General features: G+C 49.0%; 1 protein-coding gene across 3 annotated transcripts in view; it reads right to left on the bottom strand.

The window, feature by feature from the left end:
• Positions 1-14,403, bottom strand: part of LOC144610674 (podocan-like) — a 50,454-nt gene extending 36,051 nt beyond the window's left edge. For 2 of the 3 annotated variants that reach the window (XM_078429552.1, XM_078429551.1), the window contains exons 1-6: positions 14,322-14,403; positions 12,197-12,424; positions 9,582-9,675; positions 7,297-7,361; positions 1,894-2,003; positions 1,152-1,308 (exon numbers count right to left, since the gene is read on the bottom strand). In XM_078429552.1, the coding sequence (XP_078285678.1) occupies positions 1,152-1,308; positions 1,894-2,003; positions 7,297-7,361; positions 9,582-9,675; positions 12,197-12,424; positions 14,322-14,366 (699 nt within the window). In that variant the 5' untranslated portion in view covers positions 14,367-14,403. The remainder of the gene's footprint in view (positions 1-1,151; positions 1,309-1,893; positions 2,004-7,296; positions 7,362-9,581; positions 9,676-12,196; positions 12,425-14,321) is intronic. The other variant, XM_078429553.1, reaches the window with a different exon arrangement.
• Positions 14,404-14,992: the final 589 nt, after the last annotated feature.

Below are 14,992 nucleotides of genomic sequence, written 5' to 3'. Positions count from 1 at the left end.
GCCTGACCTGCTGAGTTACTCCAGCATTTTGTGAAATAAATACCTTCGATTTGTACCAGCATCTGCAGTTATTTTCTTACATGACCTCTGCTGCTGTCTGTGTGGAGTTTGCACGTTCTACCTGTGACCGCAGGGAGCCCATGGGTTTCCTCCCACAACACAAAGGTACGCAGGTTTGTAGGATAATTGGCCTCTGTAAGTTGCCCCTGGTGTGTCGGGAGTGGATGGGAAAGTGGGATGACATCGCACTAGTGTGAACGGATGATTGATGATTGGCGTGGACTCGATGAACCGAAGGCCCTGTTTCCATGCTGTATCTAAACTCAAGTAAACTATATGTGCACATCCTTGCTATTGAGGCAGTGCAGAGTAGGTTCACCAGGTTCATCCCTGGGATGGAGGGACTGTCATATGAGGAAAGATTGGAAAGACTGGGCTTGTATTCACTGGAGTTTACAAGGATGAGAGGGGATCTTATAGAAACGTATAAAATTATAAAAGGACTGGACAAGCTAGATGCAGGAAAAATGTTCCCAATGTTGCGGAAGTCCAGAACCAGGGGCCACACAGTCTAAGAATAAAGGGGAGGCCATTTAAAACTGAGGCGAGAAGAAACTTTTTCACCCAGAGAGTTGTGAATTTGTGGAATTCTCTGCCACAGAGGGCAGTGGAGGCCAATTCACTGGTTGGATTTAATAGAGAGTTAGATAGAGCTCAAGGGGCTGGTGGAATCAAGGGATATGGGGAGAAGGTAGGCACGGGTTACTGATTGTGGATGATCAGCCATGATCACAATGAATGGCGGTGCTGGCTCGAGGGGCCGAATGGCCTCCTCTTGTACCTATTTTCCATGTTTCTACGTTTCTATGACTGGTTAGCACACAAAAGGTTTTCACTGCACCTATTTTCTGTGTTTCTATGAAGGTCTGTAGATAGACGCAAAAAGCTGGAGTAACTCAGCGGGACAGGCAGCATCTCTGGAGAGAAGGAATGGGTGACTTTTCGGGTAGAGACCCTACATTAGACTCGACGTTTTGGGTCGAGACCCTTCTTCAGATTCAAAGACATTGTTGGGCCTTTGATGACACAGAGGCAAGGGTGCATCACTCTGGCAGAGAGATGAGGGCCAGTTAACGGTCATTGACTCCTACCTGTAGATGCAGTTGGGCGAGCAGAGGCGGGAGGTCCTCGGGGACTTCTTGGAGGTTGTTGTTGGACAGAATTAGAGTGGTCACCATCTGAGAGCCGTTGAACATGGCCTTGGGTAAGCCTGCGTTTGTCAGCTTATTGTTGTGGAGGTAGACCGCGCTAGAAAGAGTCAAGAATGTTTAATTGTAGGAACAAGAAGCGGCAGATTTAGTTTAGAGATACAGTGCGGAAACGGACCCTTCGGCCCACCGAGTCCGCGCCGCCCAGCGATCCCCGCGCATTAACACTATCCTACACACACCAGGGACAATTTTTTCATTTACCCAGTCAATTAACCTACACACCTGTATGTCTTTGGAGTGTGGGAAGAAACCGAAGATCTCGGAGAAAACCCACGCAGGTCACGGGGAGAACGTACAAACTCCGTACAGACGGCGCCCGTTGTCAGGATCGAACCTGAGTCTCCGGCGCTGCATTTGCTGTAAGGCGGCAACTCTACCGCTGCGCCACCGTGACGCTTCTTGTGCCCCCATCGTGCATCCATTCCCTCCATATCTAAAAAGTCTGAAGAAGGGTCTCGACCCAAAGCGCCACCGAAGCAACCCAACTCCTTTGTCCGGAGTTGCTGCCTGACCCGCTGTGTCAAGTTATCTCCAGCCCTTTGTGCAGACTGGATGCGTGAGTAGGTGCAGGAACACAAAGTAACCTCCACCTGCTTCCGTTCCTCGCCACGTTGGGATTTACCTGAGCCTCGGCTTGTGGCAGAAGGTGAGCAGGGAAACCTCCTGGAGATGGTTGGCAGCAAAGTCGGCCATTTGCAAAGTGTTGGGCAGTCTGCGTGGAGTCACTGTCAGCTGAACACAACAACAGGAAGCCATGGTTCAACAGTCTCTCATTGCGGTGCTTCTCAGAGAAGTTTCCAACGCCGCCCATCGCGGGAACGTTGAACAAAGCCCATTCGGACTCTATCTCTGTTTGCTTTGGTGTTACCTTCTCCCAACTAACAGTGACCTGTTCTGCATTTTCCTTGATCTCCATTCCCTTTGTCCTGTTTTCACACCTTACACTTCCGTATCTATGTACTGCCCACTGCCCTGACATCAGTCTGAAGAAGGGTCTCGACCCGAAACGTCACCCATTCCTTCTCTCCAGAGATGCTGTCTGTCCCGCTGAGTTACTCCAGCGTTTTGTGTCTTATTTTCCATTCTAATTCCCTCCTGCTTTAGCTCCAAAGCCCCACCACTGGTCTCACTGCCCTGAGACTTGTTCATAGGCAAATCTCCTTCCTCCCTTGTCTTCGCCCTATACTCTTTGCATACTTTGTGTGTGGTATGCAAAACAAAGAATTGCACTGTGACAATAAAGATTAATTCATTCATTTATTCATTCATTCATTCACCCCTCTCACCATGCAACATGATTGAGAATACTTTCTCCTTGTCATACACTGGATGGGGAAGGATTGGAATCTGAGTTGGATGCCAGGAATGAGTAGGTTAACATGTGATGAGGGTTTGAGGGCACTAGGCCTATATTCGCTGGAGTTTTGAAGGGAGGACCCCATTGAAAAGTACAGAACAGTGAAAGGCTTGGAGAGAGTGCATGTGGGGAGGATGTTTCCACTAGTGGGAGAGTCTAGGATTAGAGGTCACAGCCTCAGAATTAAAGGATGTTCTTTTAGGAAGGAGATGAGGAGGAATTTCTTTAGTCAGACAGTGGTGAATCTGTGGAATTCTTTGCCACAGAAGGCAGTGGAGGCCAAGTCAGTGGATATATTTAAGGCAGAGATGGATAGATTTTTGATAAGTACAGGGTGTCAGAGGTTATGGAGAGAATGGAGTTAGGAGGGAGAGATAGATCAGCCATGATTGAATGGCGGAGTAGACTTGATGGGCCGAATGGCCTAGTTCCACTCCTAGCACTTATGATCTTATGAATCTAAGGAGCCTGTGACCTTGCCAGGACCTGAGAGCCTCTGCTATAGGGAGAGGTTGAGCAGGCTAGGTCTCTATTCCTTGGAGCACAGGCAGATGAGAGTTGATGTTGCAGAGGTGAATAAGTTCATGAGGGGAATATATAACAGATAGGGCACAGTTTTTTACCTAGAATAGGGGAATCAAGAACCAGAGGACATAGATGAGAGGGGAAAGATTTTATAGGAACCTGAGGGGCAACCTTTTCATTCAGCGGCTGGTGGGTATATGGAACGAGCTGCCAGAGGAGGTAGTTGAGACAGATACTATAACAACATCAACATGGGCAGCTTGCTGCCCAGCAGTATGAACATTGACTTCTCCAACTTTAGATAGTTCCTCTGTCCCTCTCTTCTCCTCCCCCTTCCCAGATCTCCCTCTATCGTCCTGTCTCCACCTATATCCTTCCTTTGTCCCGCCCCCCTGACATCAGTCTGAAGAAGGGTCTCGACCCGAAACGTCACCCATTCCTTCTCTCCTGAGATGCTCCCTGACCTGCTGAGTTACTCCAGCATTTTGAGAATAAATACCTTCGATTTGTGCCAGCATCTGGAGTTATTTTCTTACACATAACAACATTTAAAAGACATTTGGACAGGTACATGGATGGGAAAGGTTTCAATAGACAATAGACAATAGACAATAGGTGCAGGAGTAGGCCATTCAGCCCTTCGAGCCAGCACCGCCATTCAATGCGATCATGGCTGATCACTATCAATCAGTACCCCGTTCCTGCCTTCTCCCCATACCCCCTCACTCCGCTATCCTTAAGAGCTCTATCCAGCTCTCTCTTGAAAGCATCCAACGAACTGGCCTCCACTGCCTTCTGAGGCAGAGAATTCCACACCTTCACCACCCTCTGACTGAAAAAGTTCTTCCTCATCTCCGTTCTAAATGGCCTACCCCTTATTCTCAAACTGTGGCCCCTTGTTCTGGACTCCCCCAACATTGGGAACATGTTATCTGCCTCTAATGTGTCCAATCCCCTAATTATCTTATATGTTTCAATAAGATCCCCCCTCATCCTTCTAAATTCCAGTGTATACAAGCCCAATCGCTCCAGCCTTTCAACATACGACAGTCCCGCCATTCCGGGAATTAATCTAGTGAACCTACGCTGCACGCCCTCCATAGCAAGAATATCCTTCCTCAAATTTGGAGACCAAAACTGCACACAGTACTCCAGGTGCGGTCTCACCAGGGCCCGGTACAACTGTAGAAGGACCTCTTTGCTCCTATACTCAACTCCTCTTGTTACGAAGGCCAACATTCCATTGGCTTTCTTCACTGCCTGCTGAACCTGCATGCTTCCTTTCATTGACTGATGCACTAGGACACCCAGATCTCGTTGAACTCCCCCTCCTCCTAACTTGACACCATTCAGATAATAATCTGCCTTTCTATTCTTACTTCCAAAGTGAAGAACCTCACACTTATCTACATTAAACTGCATCTGCCATGTATCCGCCCACTCACACAACCTGTCCAGGTCACCCTGCAGCCTTATTGCATCTTCCTCACAATTCACACTACCCCCCAACTTAGTATCATCTGCAAATTTGCTAATGGTACTTTTAATCCCTTCGTCTAAGTCATTAATGTATATCGTAAATAGCTGGGGTCCCAGCACCGAACCTTGCGGTACCCCACTGGTCACTGCCTGCCATTCCGAAAGGGACCCATTTATCCCCACTCTTTGCTTTCTGTCTGTTAACCAATTTTCTATCCATGTCAGTACCCTACCCCCAATACCATGTGCCCTAATTTTGCCCACTAATCTCCTATGTGGGACCTTGTCGAAGGCTTTCTGAAAGTCGAGGTACACCACATCCACTGACTCTCCCTTGTCAATTTTCCTAGTTACATCCTCAAAAAATTCCAGTAGATTTGTCAAGCATGATTTCCCCTTCGTAAATCCATGCTGACTCGGAACGATCCCGTTACTGCTATCCAAATGCTCAGCAATTTCGTCTTTTATAATTGACTCCAGCATTTTCCCCACCACTGATGTCAGACTAACTGGTCTATAATTACCCGTTTTCTCTCTCCCTCCTTTCTTAAAAAGTGGGATAACATTTGCTATTCTCCAATCCACAGGAACTGATCCTGAATCTATAGAACATTGAAAAATGATCTCCAATGCTTCCACTATTTCTAGAGCCACCTCCTTAAGTACTCTGGGATGCAGACCATCAGGCCCTGGGGATTTATCAGCCTTCAGTCCCATCAGTCTACCCAAAACCATTTCCTGCCTAATGTGGATTTCCTTCAGTTCCTCCATCACCCTAGGTTCTCCAGCCCCTAGAACATTTGGGAGATTGTGTGTATCTTCCTCAGTGAAGACAGATCCAAAGTAACGGTTTAACTCGTCTGCCATTTCTTTGTTCCCCATAATAAATTCCCCTGCTTCTGTCTTCAAGGGACCCACATTTGCCTTGACTATTTTTTTCCTCTTCACGTACCTAAAAAAACTTTTGCTATCCTCCTTTATATTATTGGCTAGTTTACCCTCGTACCTCATCTTTTCTCCTCGTATTGCCTTTTTAGTTAACTTTTGTTGCTCTTTAAAAGAGTCCCAATCCTCTGTCTTCCCACTCTTCTTTGCTATGTTATACTTCCTCTCCTTAATTTTTATGCTGTCCCTGACTTCCCTTGTCAGCCACAGGTGTCTCTTACTCCCCTTAGAGTCTTTCCACCTCTTTGGAATAAATTGATCCTGCAACCTCTGCATTATTCCCAGGAATACCTGCCATTGCTGTTCTACCGTCTTCCCTGCTAGGGCCTCCTTCCAATCAATTTTGGCCAGCTCCCGCCTCATGCCTCTGTAATCCCCTTTGCTATACTGCAATACCGACACTTCCGATTTTCCCTTCTGCCTTTCCATTTGCAGAGTAAAACTTATCATGTTGTGATCACTGCCTCCTAATGGCTCTTTTACCTCTAGTCCCCTTACCAGATCAGGATCATTACACAACACTAAATCCAGAATTGCCTTCTCCCTGGTAGGCTCCAGTACAAGCTGTTCTAAGAATCCATCTCGAAGGCACTCTACAAACTCTCTTTCCTGGGGTCCATTTCCAACCTGATTTTCCCAGTCTACCTGCATGTTGAAATCTCCCATAACCACCGTAGCATTACATTTTTGACACGCCAATTTTATCTCCTGATTTAACTTGCACCCTAAGTCGAGGCTACTGTTTGGGGGCCTATAGATAACTCCCATTAGGGTCTTTTTACCCTTACAATTTCTCATTTCTATCCATACTGATTCAACATCTCCTGATTCTATGTCACCCCTTGCAAGGGATATGAACCAAACATGGGTAAGTGGGATGAGCGTAGATGGGGCAAGTTGGTCAGCATAGGCAAGTTGGGCTGAAGGGCCTGTTTCTGTGCTGTGTGACTCTATGACTGATTGCTGGGGTGGCAAAATGCCGGTATGAAGAGACATTGCATCGATTAAGCTCATGTGTTTTTCCCGGTTTAGGGGACTGATATTGGAAGGTGTGGATCTGACGTGAAGGGGAAAAGGTTCGATTTGGACGGGGGGGGGGGGGACGGGGGGCAGGGGGGAAGGAACGGCCTTTTTGCACAGAGGGTGGTGGGTGTGTGGGGAGGGCCGTCAGAGGCGGGTGCAATTATAATGTTTAAATTACAATTGGACAGGGTCATGGATCGCACAGATTGGGAGGAATATAGGCCAAACATGGGCAAACGGGACTCGTTCAGATAGTAGACACAAAAATGCTGGAGTAACTCAGCGGGTCAGGCAGCATCTCTGGATCGAAGGTAAGGCCCATTCCTTCTCTCCGGAGATGCTGCCTGTCCCGCTGATTTACTCCAGCATTTTGTGTCCATCTCCGGTGTCAATAGACAATAGACAATAGGTGCAGGAGTAGGCCATTCGGCTCCTCGAGCCAGCACCGCTATTCAATGTGATCATGGCAGTATCGTACCGCATAGCGCTAGCCCGGGAAAAGATCATAATTCAAATTACGAAGTGCGGTTTCTACTGAATGTGAATCGCTTTTGCGCCATCGTAAAGACAAAATATCGTAAGTCGAAGCATCGTAAGTCTGGGTGCGTCTGTGCTCTGAATATGAATCTTTCCTTTGAGAAGTGTGGCCTGTGTAAACTGGTCCTAGCTGGGTGGAGAAGGCCAGGAGCAGCTCACCTTGTTGTTGGACAAGTAGAGGTATTCCAGATCCTGCAGAAACTTGAAAGCCTGGTCTGGTAACCCTGGAAAGACAGGACACCGTGAGAGAGCGGCAGGGCCAGTCCAGGCCATCCCAGTCTGACTAATTTAACTGAGAACACTTGTCTCGTACCCAATGCTATTTCCTTGGATTCTTAGTCCCATGGAACAGAACAGCACAGGCCTGGATCAGTTTGGTGTAATCTCGTCTAGTCTAGCGAAGGAGCAGGCCCTTCGGCCCACCGAGTCCGCGCTGACTAGTGATCACATACATACATACATACATACATACATACATAGATACATAGACAATAGGTGCAGGTGTAGGCTATTCGGCCCTTCGAGCCAGCACCGCCATTCAATGTGATCATGGCTGATCATTCTCAATCAGTACCCCGTTCCTGCCTTCTCTCCACACCCCTTGATTCTGCTAGCCCTAAGAGCTCTGTCTAATGTTTCTATAAAATCACCCCATGCACTAGTGCTATCCTACACAATAGAGACAATCTCCAATCTTTATCGAAGCCAATTAACCTGCAAACCTGTACGTTTATGTGGAGTGTGGGAGGAAGCCACAGCATCCGGGGAAAACCCACGCAGGTCACGGGGAGAACGTACAAACTCCGTACAGACAGCACCCGTAGTCAGGATCGAACCCAGGAGTCTGGTGCTGCAAGGCAACAACTCTACCGCTGTGCCACCATGTCACGCTTTATTCTAAGGTTTAATAGACAATAGGTGCAGGAGGAGGCCATTCGGCCCTTCGAGCCAGCACCGCCATTCAATGTGATCATGGCTGATCATTCTCAATCAGTACCCCGTTCCTGCCTTCTCCCCATACCCACTGACTCCGCTATCCTTAAGAGCTCTATCTAGCTCTCTCTTGAATGCATTCAGAGAATTGGCCTCCACTGCCTTCTGAGGCAGAGAATTCCACAGATTCACAACTCTCTGACTGAAAAAGTTTTTCCTCATCTCAGTTCTAAATGGCCTACCCCTTATTCTTAAACTGTGGCCCCTGGTTCTGGACTCCCCCAACATTGGGAACATGTTTCCTGCCTCTAACGTGTCCAACCCCTTTATAATCTTATACGTTTCGATAAGATCCCCTCTCATCCTTCTAAATTCCCCTCTCATCCTTCTAAATTCAAGGTGAGAGGGGCAAGATTTAACAGGAACCCAAGATGGTGGGTATGTGGAACGACCTGCCAGAAGAGGTAGTTAAGGCAGGTACAATAACAACATTTAAAAGATACTTGGACAGGTTTTGAGGAATATGAACCAAACTGCAGACTAATGTAGATGGGGCATGTTGGTCGGCATGGACAAGTTGGGCTGAAGGGCCTGTTTCTGTGCTGCATGAGTATGACTATACAGTGAAAAGCTTTTGTTTGCCATCCATTAAAATCAGATAATACAAGAGCTAGATAGAGCTCTTAAGGATAGCGGAGTCAGGGGGTATGGGGAGAAGGCAGGAACGGGGTACTGATTGAGAATGATCAGCCATGATCACATTGAATGGCGGTGCGTACAGGCTCGAAGGGCCGAATGGCCTCCTCCTGCACCTATTGTCTATTGTCTATCACACGAGTACAATCAGGATAAACACAAGCACAACAGACAAGGCAAATGGAAAGATACCAGCGTGCAGAATAGAGTTGCAGTGTCAGAGAGAGTGATGAGCATAGAACCAGGCCCTTTGGCCCATTGTGTCTGTGCTGACCACCTTCTCCCCATCAGCACTAATCCCGTTTGAAGGTAGACACAAAATCCTGGAGTAACCCAGGCAGCATCTCGGGAGAGATGGAATGGGTGACGTTTCGGGTCGAGACCCTCCTTCAGTCTGAAGAAGGGTCTCGGCCCGAAACGTCACCCATTTCTTCTCTCCCGAGATGCTGCCTGACCCGCTGAGTTACTCCAGTATTTTGTGTCTGCCTTCGATTTTTACCAGCATCTGCAGTTGTTTTCCTAATCCCATTTGCCTTGTCTTTGGATTGTATCCAGATCTGCTCTCCCCAAGTTTCAGTTTCAGTTTCAGTTTAGATTTTTTAAAGATTTTTTAGATACAGAGATACAGATTTAGTTTATTGTCACCTGTACCGAGGTACAGTGGAGAGCTTTTGTTGCGTGCTAACCAGTCACCAGATAGACAATGCATGATTACAATGGATTACAGTGTGAGGTCATGAGAGCCTGTATTTGGTTGACAAGGAGCCATTACCCATTGCCCTGTATACCCCCCCTGCTCTCCCCAGACCCCCTACCTCTGGAGAGCAGCCTGTTGTTGTGCAAGCTCAGCGTCTTCAGTTTGGTCATCTTGGCCAGCTCCTCAGTCGGAATATTTTCCAGTTTGTTATTCTGCGGGAGACAAAACTCTTTCATCCCATTCATTCCCACCTCACTGGAGAAGCACAACGAACGGCAGATGATGGAATCTTGGGCAAAGCACAGAGTGCTGGAGTAACTCAGCGGGTCAGGCAGCATCTCTGGAGATAGACACAGAGTGCTGGAGTAACTCAGCGGGTCAGGCAGCATCTCTGGAGATAGACACAGAGTGCTGGAGTAACTCAGCGGGTCAGGCAGCATCTCTGGAGAACATGGACAGGTGACGTTTCAGGTCGAGACTGATGGAGTAGTGGGGAGAAAGCTGGAAAAGTAGATTAACAGGGGTGTCAGGGGTTATGGGGGTAAGGCAGGAGAATGGGGTTGAGAGGGCGCGCGATAGATCAGCCATGATTGAATGGCGGAGCAGACTTGATGGGTAGATTGGCCTCATTCTGCTCCTATCACTTATGAACTGATGAAGTCGGGGTGGAACAAAGCCTGGGAAGTGATAGGTGGATACAGGGGAGGGGAGCTGACTGTCAGATGGGTGGACTTAGTGACGAAGGCTGGAGGTGAAATGGAGACAGAAAGCAGTCAGGTAAGGTGAGAAGAAGAAGGCTGAAACGGAAAGCCGGAGGGAGGGATGGGGGTGGAAAAGAAAGGTGTGAGGGAAATGGGAGAGGAGAAAGAATAACCAGGGAGTTGAGAATAGGAGATGGGTGTACGGAGGAGGGGAGGGTAGAGGAGCAGGGGAAGATGGGAGAGAGGGAGAAATGTGTGGGGAGGACATGGGAGGGTGAGGGGTGGAGGGGAGTGTTGGAGGGGGTATTACTTGAAATTGGAGAACTCAATGTTCACAGGGTTGGGGTGTAAGCTACCCAAGCGCAATATGAGGTGCTGTCCCTCCAGTTTGCGCACGCCCTCACTCTGACAATGGGGGGTGTCGAGGATGGAACGGTCGGTAATGGGAACGGGAAGATGAGTTAGAATGGTTAGTGACCGGGAGATCCAGCAGGTCTTGGCGAACTCGAGAGAATCTGCTCTTTCCCTCGAGCTTGCCAATTTTGCGGATCGTGCAGTAAGGGTGGCCACGGTGGCGCGGCGGTAGAGTTGCTGCCTTACAGCGAATGCAGCGCCGGAGACCCGGGTTCCATCCCGACTACGGGCGCTGCCTGTGCGGAGTTTGTACGTTCTCCCCGTGACCTGCGTGGGTTTTCTCCGAGATCTTCGGTTTCCTCCCACACTCCAAAGACGCACAGATTTGTAGGTTAATTGGCTTGGTAAATGTAAAAAAAAATTGTTCCTAGTGGGTGTAGGATAGTGTTAATGTGCGGGGATCGCTGGTCGGCGCGGACCTGGTAGGCCGAAAGGGCCTGTTTCCGCGCTGTATCTCTAAACTAAACTAAACCCAGGCTCCCTGGTCAAGGGCAATACTTCCTGGGTAAATGCTTGCAGGGAAAGCCAGCAGGTTATTCATCTGCACAGGCATAGTGGCACATCCTGGGTTCAATCTCACCCTTGAAGACCTCTGCTCCATATCCCCAGGGAATTTCTTTGATTAATCATTGATTGTTAAATTTGAAGGGACTGCATTTTCCCTGAATATTCCTGTATCTTCCAGTCCGAAGACATTTATACCAGAGGTAGGCACAAAATGCTGGAGTAACTCAGCGGGTCAGGCAGCATCTCTGGAGAGAAGGAATGGGTGACGTTTCGGCTCAGACTGATGTCAGGGGAGGGGGCGGGACAAAGATAGGATGTAGTCGGAGACAGGAAGACTGGTGGGATAACTGGGAAGGGGGAGGGGATAGAGAGGGAAAGCAGGGACTATCTGAAGTTAGAGAAGTCAATGTTTATACCGCTGGGGTGTAAGCTGCCCAAGCGAAATATGAGGTGCTGTTCCTTCAATTTGCGCTGGGCCTCACTCTGACAATGGAGGAGGCCCAGGACAGGAAGGTCAGATTGGGAATGGGAGGGGGAGTTGAAGTGTTTCCTACACTTTATACCAGAGCCCTGGACGGAGGAGTGAGCAACTGTGTGGCTCAAGGCATTGTTGGACCATTGGCTTCGTAGAGAAGCAGAGGCACAAAGAGCTACAGTAACACAATAGGTTAGGTGGAGGTAGACACAAAATGCAGGAGCAACTCAGCGGGTCAGGCAGCATCTCAGGAGAGAAGGAATGGGTGACGTTACGGGTCGAGACCCAGAAGGGTCTGCAGTTATTTTCCTACTCAATATGCCAGGCAGCATCTCTGGAGAACATGGATAGGTGACGTTAGCTCAGATACTTATTTTTCCACCAGATTTGGGCAGTGCAATGGCAGTCTGAAGAAGGGTCTCGACCTGAAAGGTCACCCATTCCTTCTCTCCAGAGATGCTGCCTGTCCCGCTGAGTTACTCCAGTTTTTTTGTGTCGATCTTCAGTTTAGACCAGCTCCTGCAGTTCCTTCCACTGCCAGAGGTGGGCTTCACGTCTCCTGACCCTCCGAACAAGCTCGGTCATCTTCTCTAGGAGGTCAGGAGGGAGTGGTTGGACCAGGCGCGGGTCGGGTACCTGCAGGGACAGGTGCTGGGTGCTGGAGGACAGGTTCCTTGGGAAGGAGCTGATGTCCAGGCCACTGCAGTCCACGGTCGCCTCCACTTTGCAGAGACATCTGGGTGGGCACCTGGCCACCTCGTCTCCTGGCAGCACCGACAGCTCGTCCTCATCGCTGCCAGGTGCGGGGGAGACAGGGGGGATGGTCATCAAGTAGACAACCAACAGGGACCCCCAGCGCAACATCTGGAGGAGGAAGCACAGATGTGGCTGAGATGGGAGGAAGACAGTCGGCCAATGCTCCATCAAGCACCATCGTAACGTTTTTTTCCCCCCCCCCAAAATAAATTGAATCAATTATTTACAATAATACAATGTGCAAAACAATACAATACCAACAAACCCGCCACCATAATACAAAGTAAATCAAATATTCTCTAATAGCAAATATATTGAATTTTAATTAACTACCATACCAGAGGGTTGTGAATTTGTGGAATTTGTGGAATTCTCTGCCACAGATGGCAGTGGAGGCCAACTCACTGGATGGATTTAAAAGAGAGTTAGATAGAGCTCTAGGGGCTAGCGGAATCAAGGGATATGGGGAGAAGGCAGGCACGGGTTACTGATTGTGGATGATCAGCCACGATCACAATGAATGGCGGTGCTGGCTCGAAGGGCCAAATGGCCTCCTCCTGCACCTATTTTCTACGTGTCTATGTTTCTATGAAGTGCAGACAGAAGGCTCTAAAGTATAATTGAATCATTGATTGTCCCAATGTGCTAAAGGTAACCCACTTACACCACATCTCCCAATATCTGTTCAATTTCTGGCCCACTGTTCCTTTGCTTCAACTCCCCAAGTGTTAAGTGTTTGGAGTTAGAGAGCCAAGGAGCTGGCAGTGTAGAAACAAACCATTTGGCTCATCTTTCCAGGCTAATAGGTTGGGCTTGACCCATTTACCTGCATTTGGCCCAGAGCCTTTAGACGTTAGAGATACAGAGTGGATATAGGCCCTTCGGCCCACCATGCCGACCAGCGATCACCCCGTCCACTTGCACTATCCTGCACACGAGGCCAACTTACCCTACAAACCTGTATGCCTTTGGAGTGTGGGAGTAAACTGGAGCAGGCGGAGAAAACCCACGCAGGTCACGGGGAGAACGTGCAAACTCCGTACAGACAGCACCCGTAGTCAGGATCGAACCCGGGTCTCTGGAGTTTTAGATTTAGATTTAGAGATACAGCGCGGAAACAGGCCCTTCGGCCCACCGAGTCCGCGCCGCCCAGCGATCCCCGCACACTAACACTATCCTACACTCACTAGGGACGATTTTTACATTTTACCCGGTCAATTAACCTACATACCTGCACGTCTTTGGAGTGTGGGAGGAAACCGAAGATCTCGGAGAAAACCCACGCAGGTCACGGGGAGAACGTACAAACTCTGTACAGACGGCGCCCGTAGTCGGGATCGAACCTGAGTCTCTGGCGCTGCATTCGCTGTAAGGCAGCAACTCTACCGCTGCGCCACCGTGCCGCCACAGTTTAGCCCTCTAAACACTTTGTCCATATATCTGTCCAAATGTCGTCACTGTATCCGCTTCTCTGGCTTCCTCTGGCTGTTCATTCCAGATACGGGCTAAGTCACCCCTCAAGTCCCTCTTAAATCTCTCCCTTCTCAGCTGAAGCCTGTGCTCTCTAGTTTGTGAATCCTCTACCCTAGGGGAAAAGACTGTGAGGGTCCACCTTATCCATGCCCCTCATGATCTTTAGCAAAACAAAACAAATCTGCAGACGCTGGTTTAAATCGAAGGGAGACACAAATTGCTGGAGTAACTCAGCGGGACAGGCAGCATCTCGGGAGAGAAGGAATGGGCGACGTTTTGGGTCGAGACCCTTCTTCAGTCTGCCCTCCAACTGAGCTGGGAAGTAATGTGCCCTCAGCCATAGGTGTTATCCACCCCCCCCCACCCCCCCCTCCCTCTCTCCCACCTCCACAAGTGCCACTGGCGATCAACGCTAGTTTGGGATTTCTCGGACATTCTTTTAATACAACAGAGGAAGTTCACGGCCAATTAAGAAAAATAAATCTCCCATCCCAGGCGTTCTCAACACAGATACAACGGTAGCTTCACTTACCCGGGGAGTGCTGCCAAAGATCACCGCTCCAACGGGACGATCCATGGATCACAGAGACCGATCTGCTCCCTCGGACTGAGCTGCCAGCTCTATCCCACCCTCCCACACTCTCCCTCTCCCTCCCTCCCTCCCACATTCTTCCTTCCTCCCACCCTCTCTCCCTCCCACCCTCTCTCGCCCTCTCCCTCTTTCCTCTCTCACTCTCTCTCTCTCTCTCTCTCACTCTCTCTCTCTCTCTCTCTTCTCTCTCTCTCTCTCTCTTCTCTCCTCTCTCTCTCTCTCTTCTCTCTCTCTCTCTCTCTCTCTCTCTCTCTCTCTCTCTCTCTCCTCTCTCCCCCTCTCACTCTCTCTCTCCTCTCTCTCTCTCTCTCTCTCTCTCTCTCTCTCTCTTCTCTCTCTCTCTCTCTCTCTCTCTCTCTCTCTCTCTCTCTCTCTCTCTCTCTCTCTCTCCCCCCCTCTCTCTCTCTCCCCCCTCAAAAAACAAACCAACAGACCTAGAGTCAGCAGAAATTTTTTTAGAAATGTATAATCGTGGCTCACCACTAACTTCCTAAATGGATTTTTTTGAGATTACACAGATTTAAGATCTTTCCATTGCCAGAATATTCTGTCAGCTTCACTTTATGAATGCCTACACACACACACACACACACACACGCACACACAAGATG

The sequence above is a fragment of the Rhinoraja longicauda genome, chromosome 37 (genome assembly GCF_053455715.1).
Source record: "Rhinoraja longicauda isolate Sanriku21f chromosome 37, sRhiLon1.1, whole genome shotgun sequence".
Taxonomy (NCBI): domain Eukaryota; kingdom Metazoa; phylum Chordata; class Chondrichthyes; order Rajiformes; family Arhynchobatidae; genus Rhinoraja; species Rhinoraja longicauda.
Note: the sequence above shows the minus strand (reverse complement) of the source record. Positions and strands in the feature narration are given on the sequence as shown.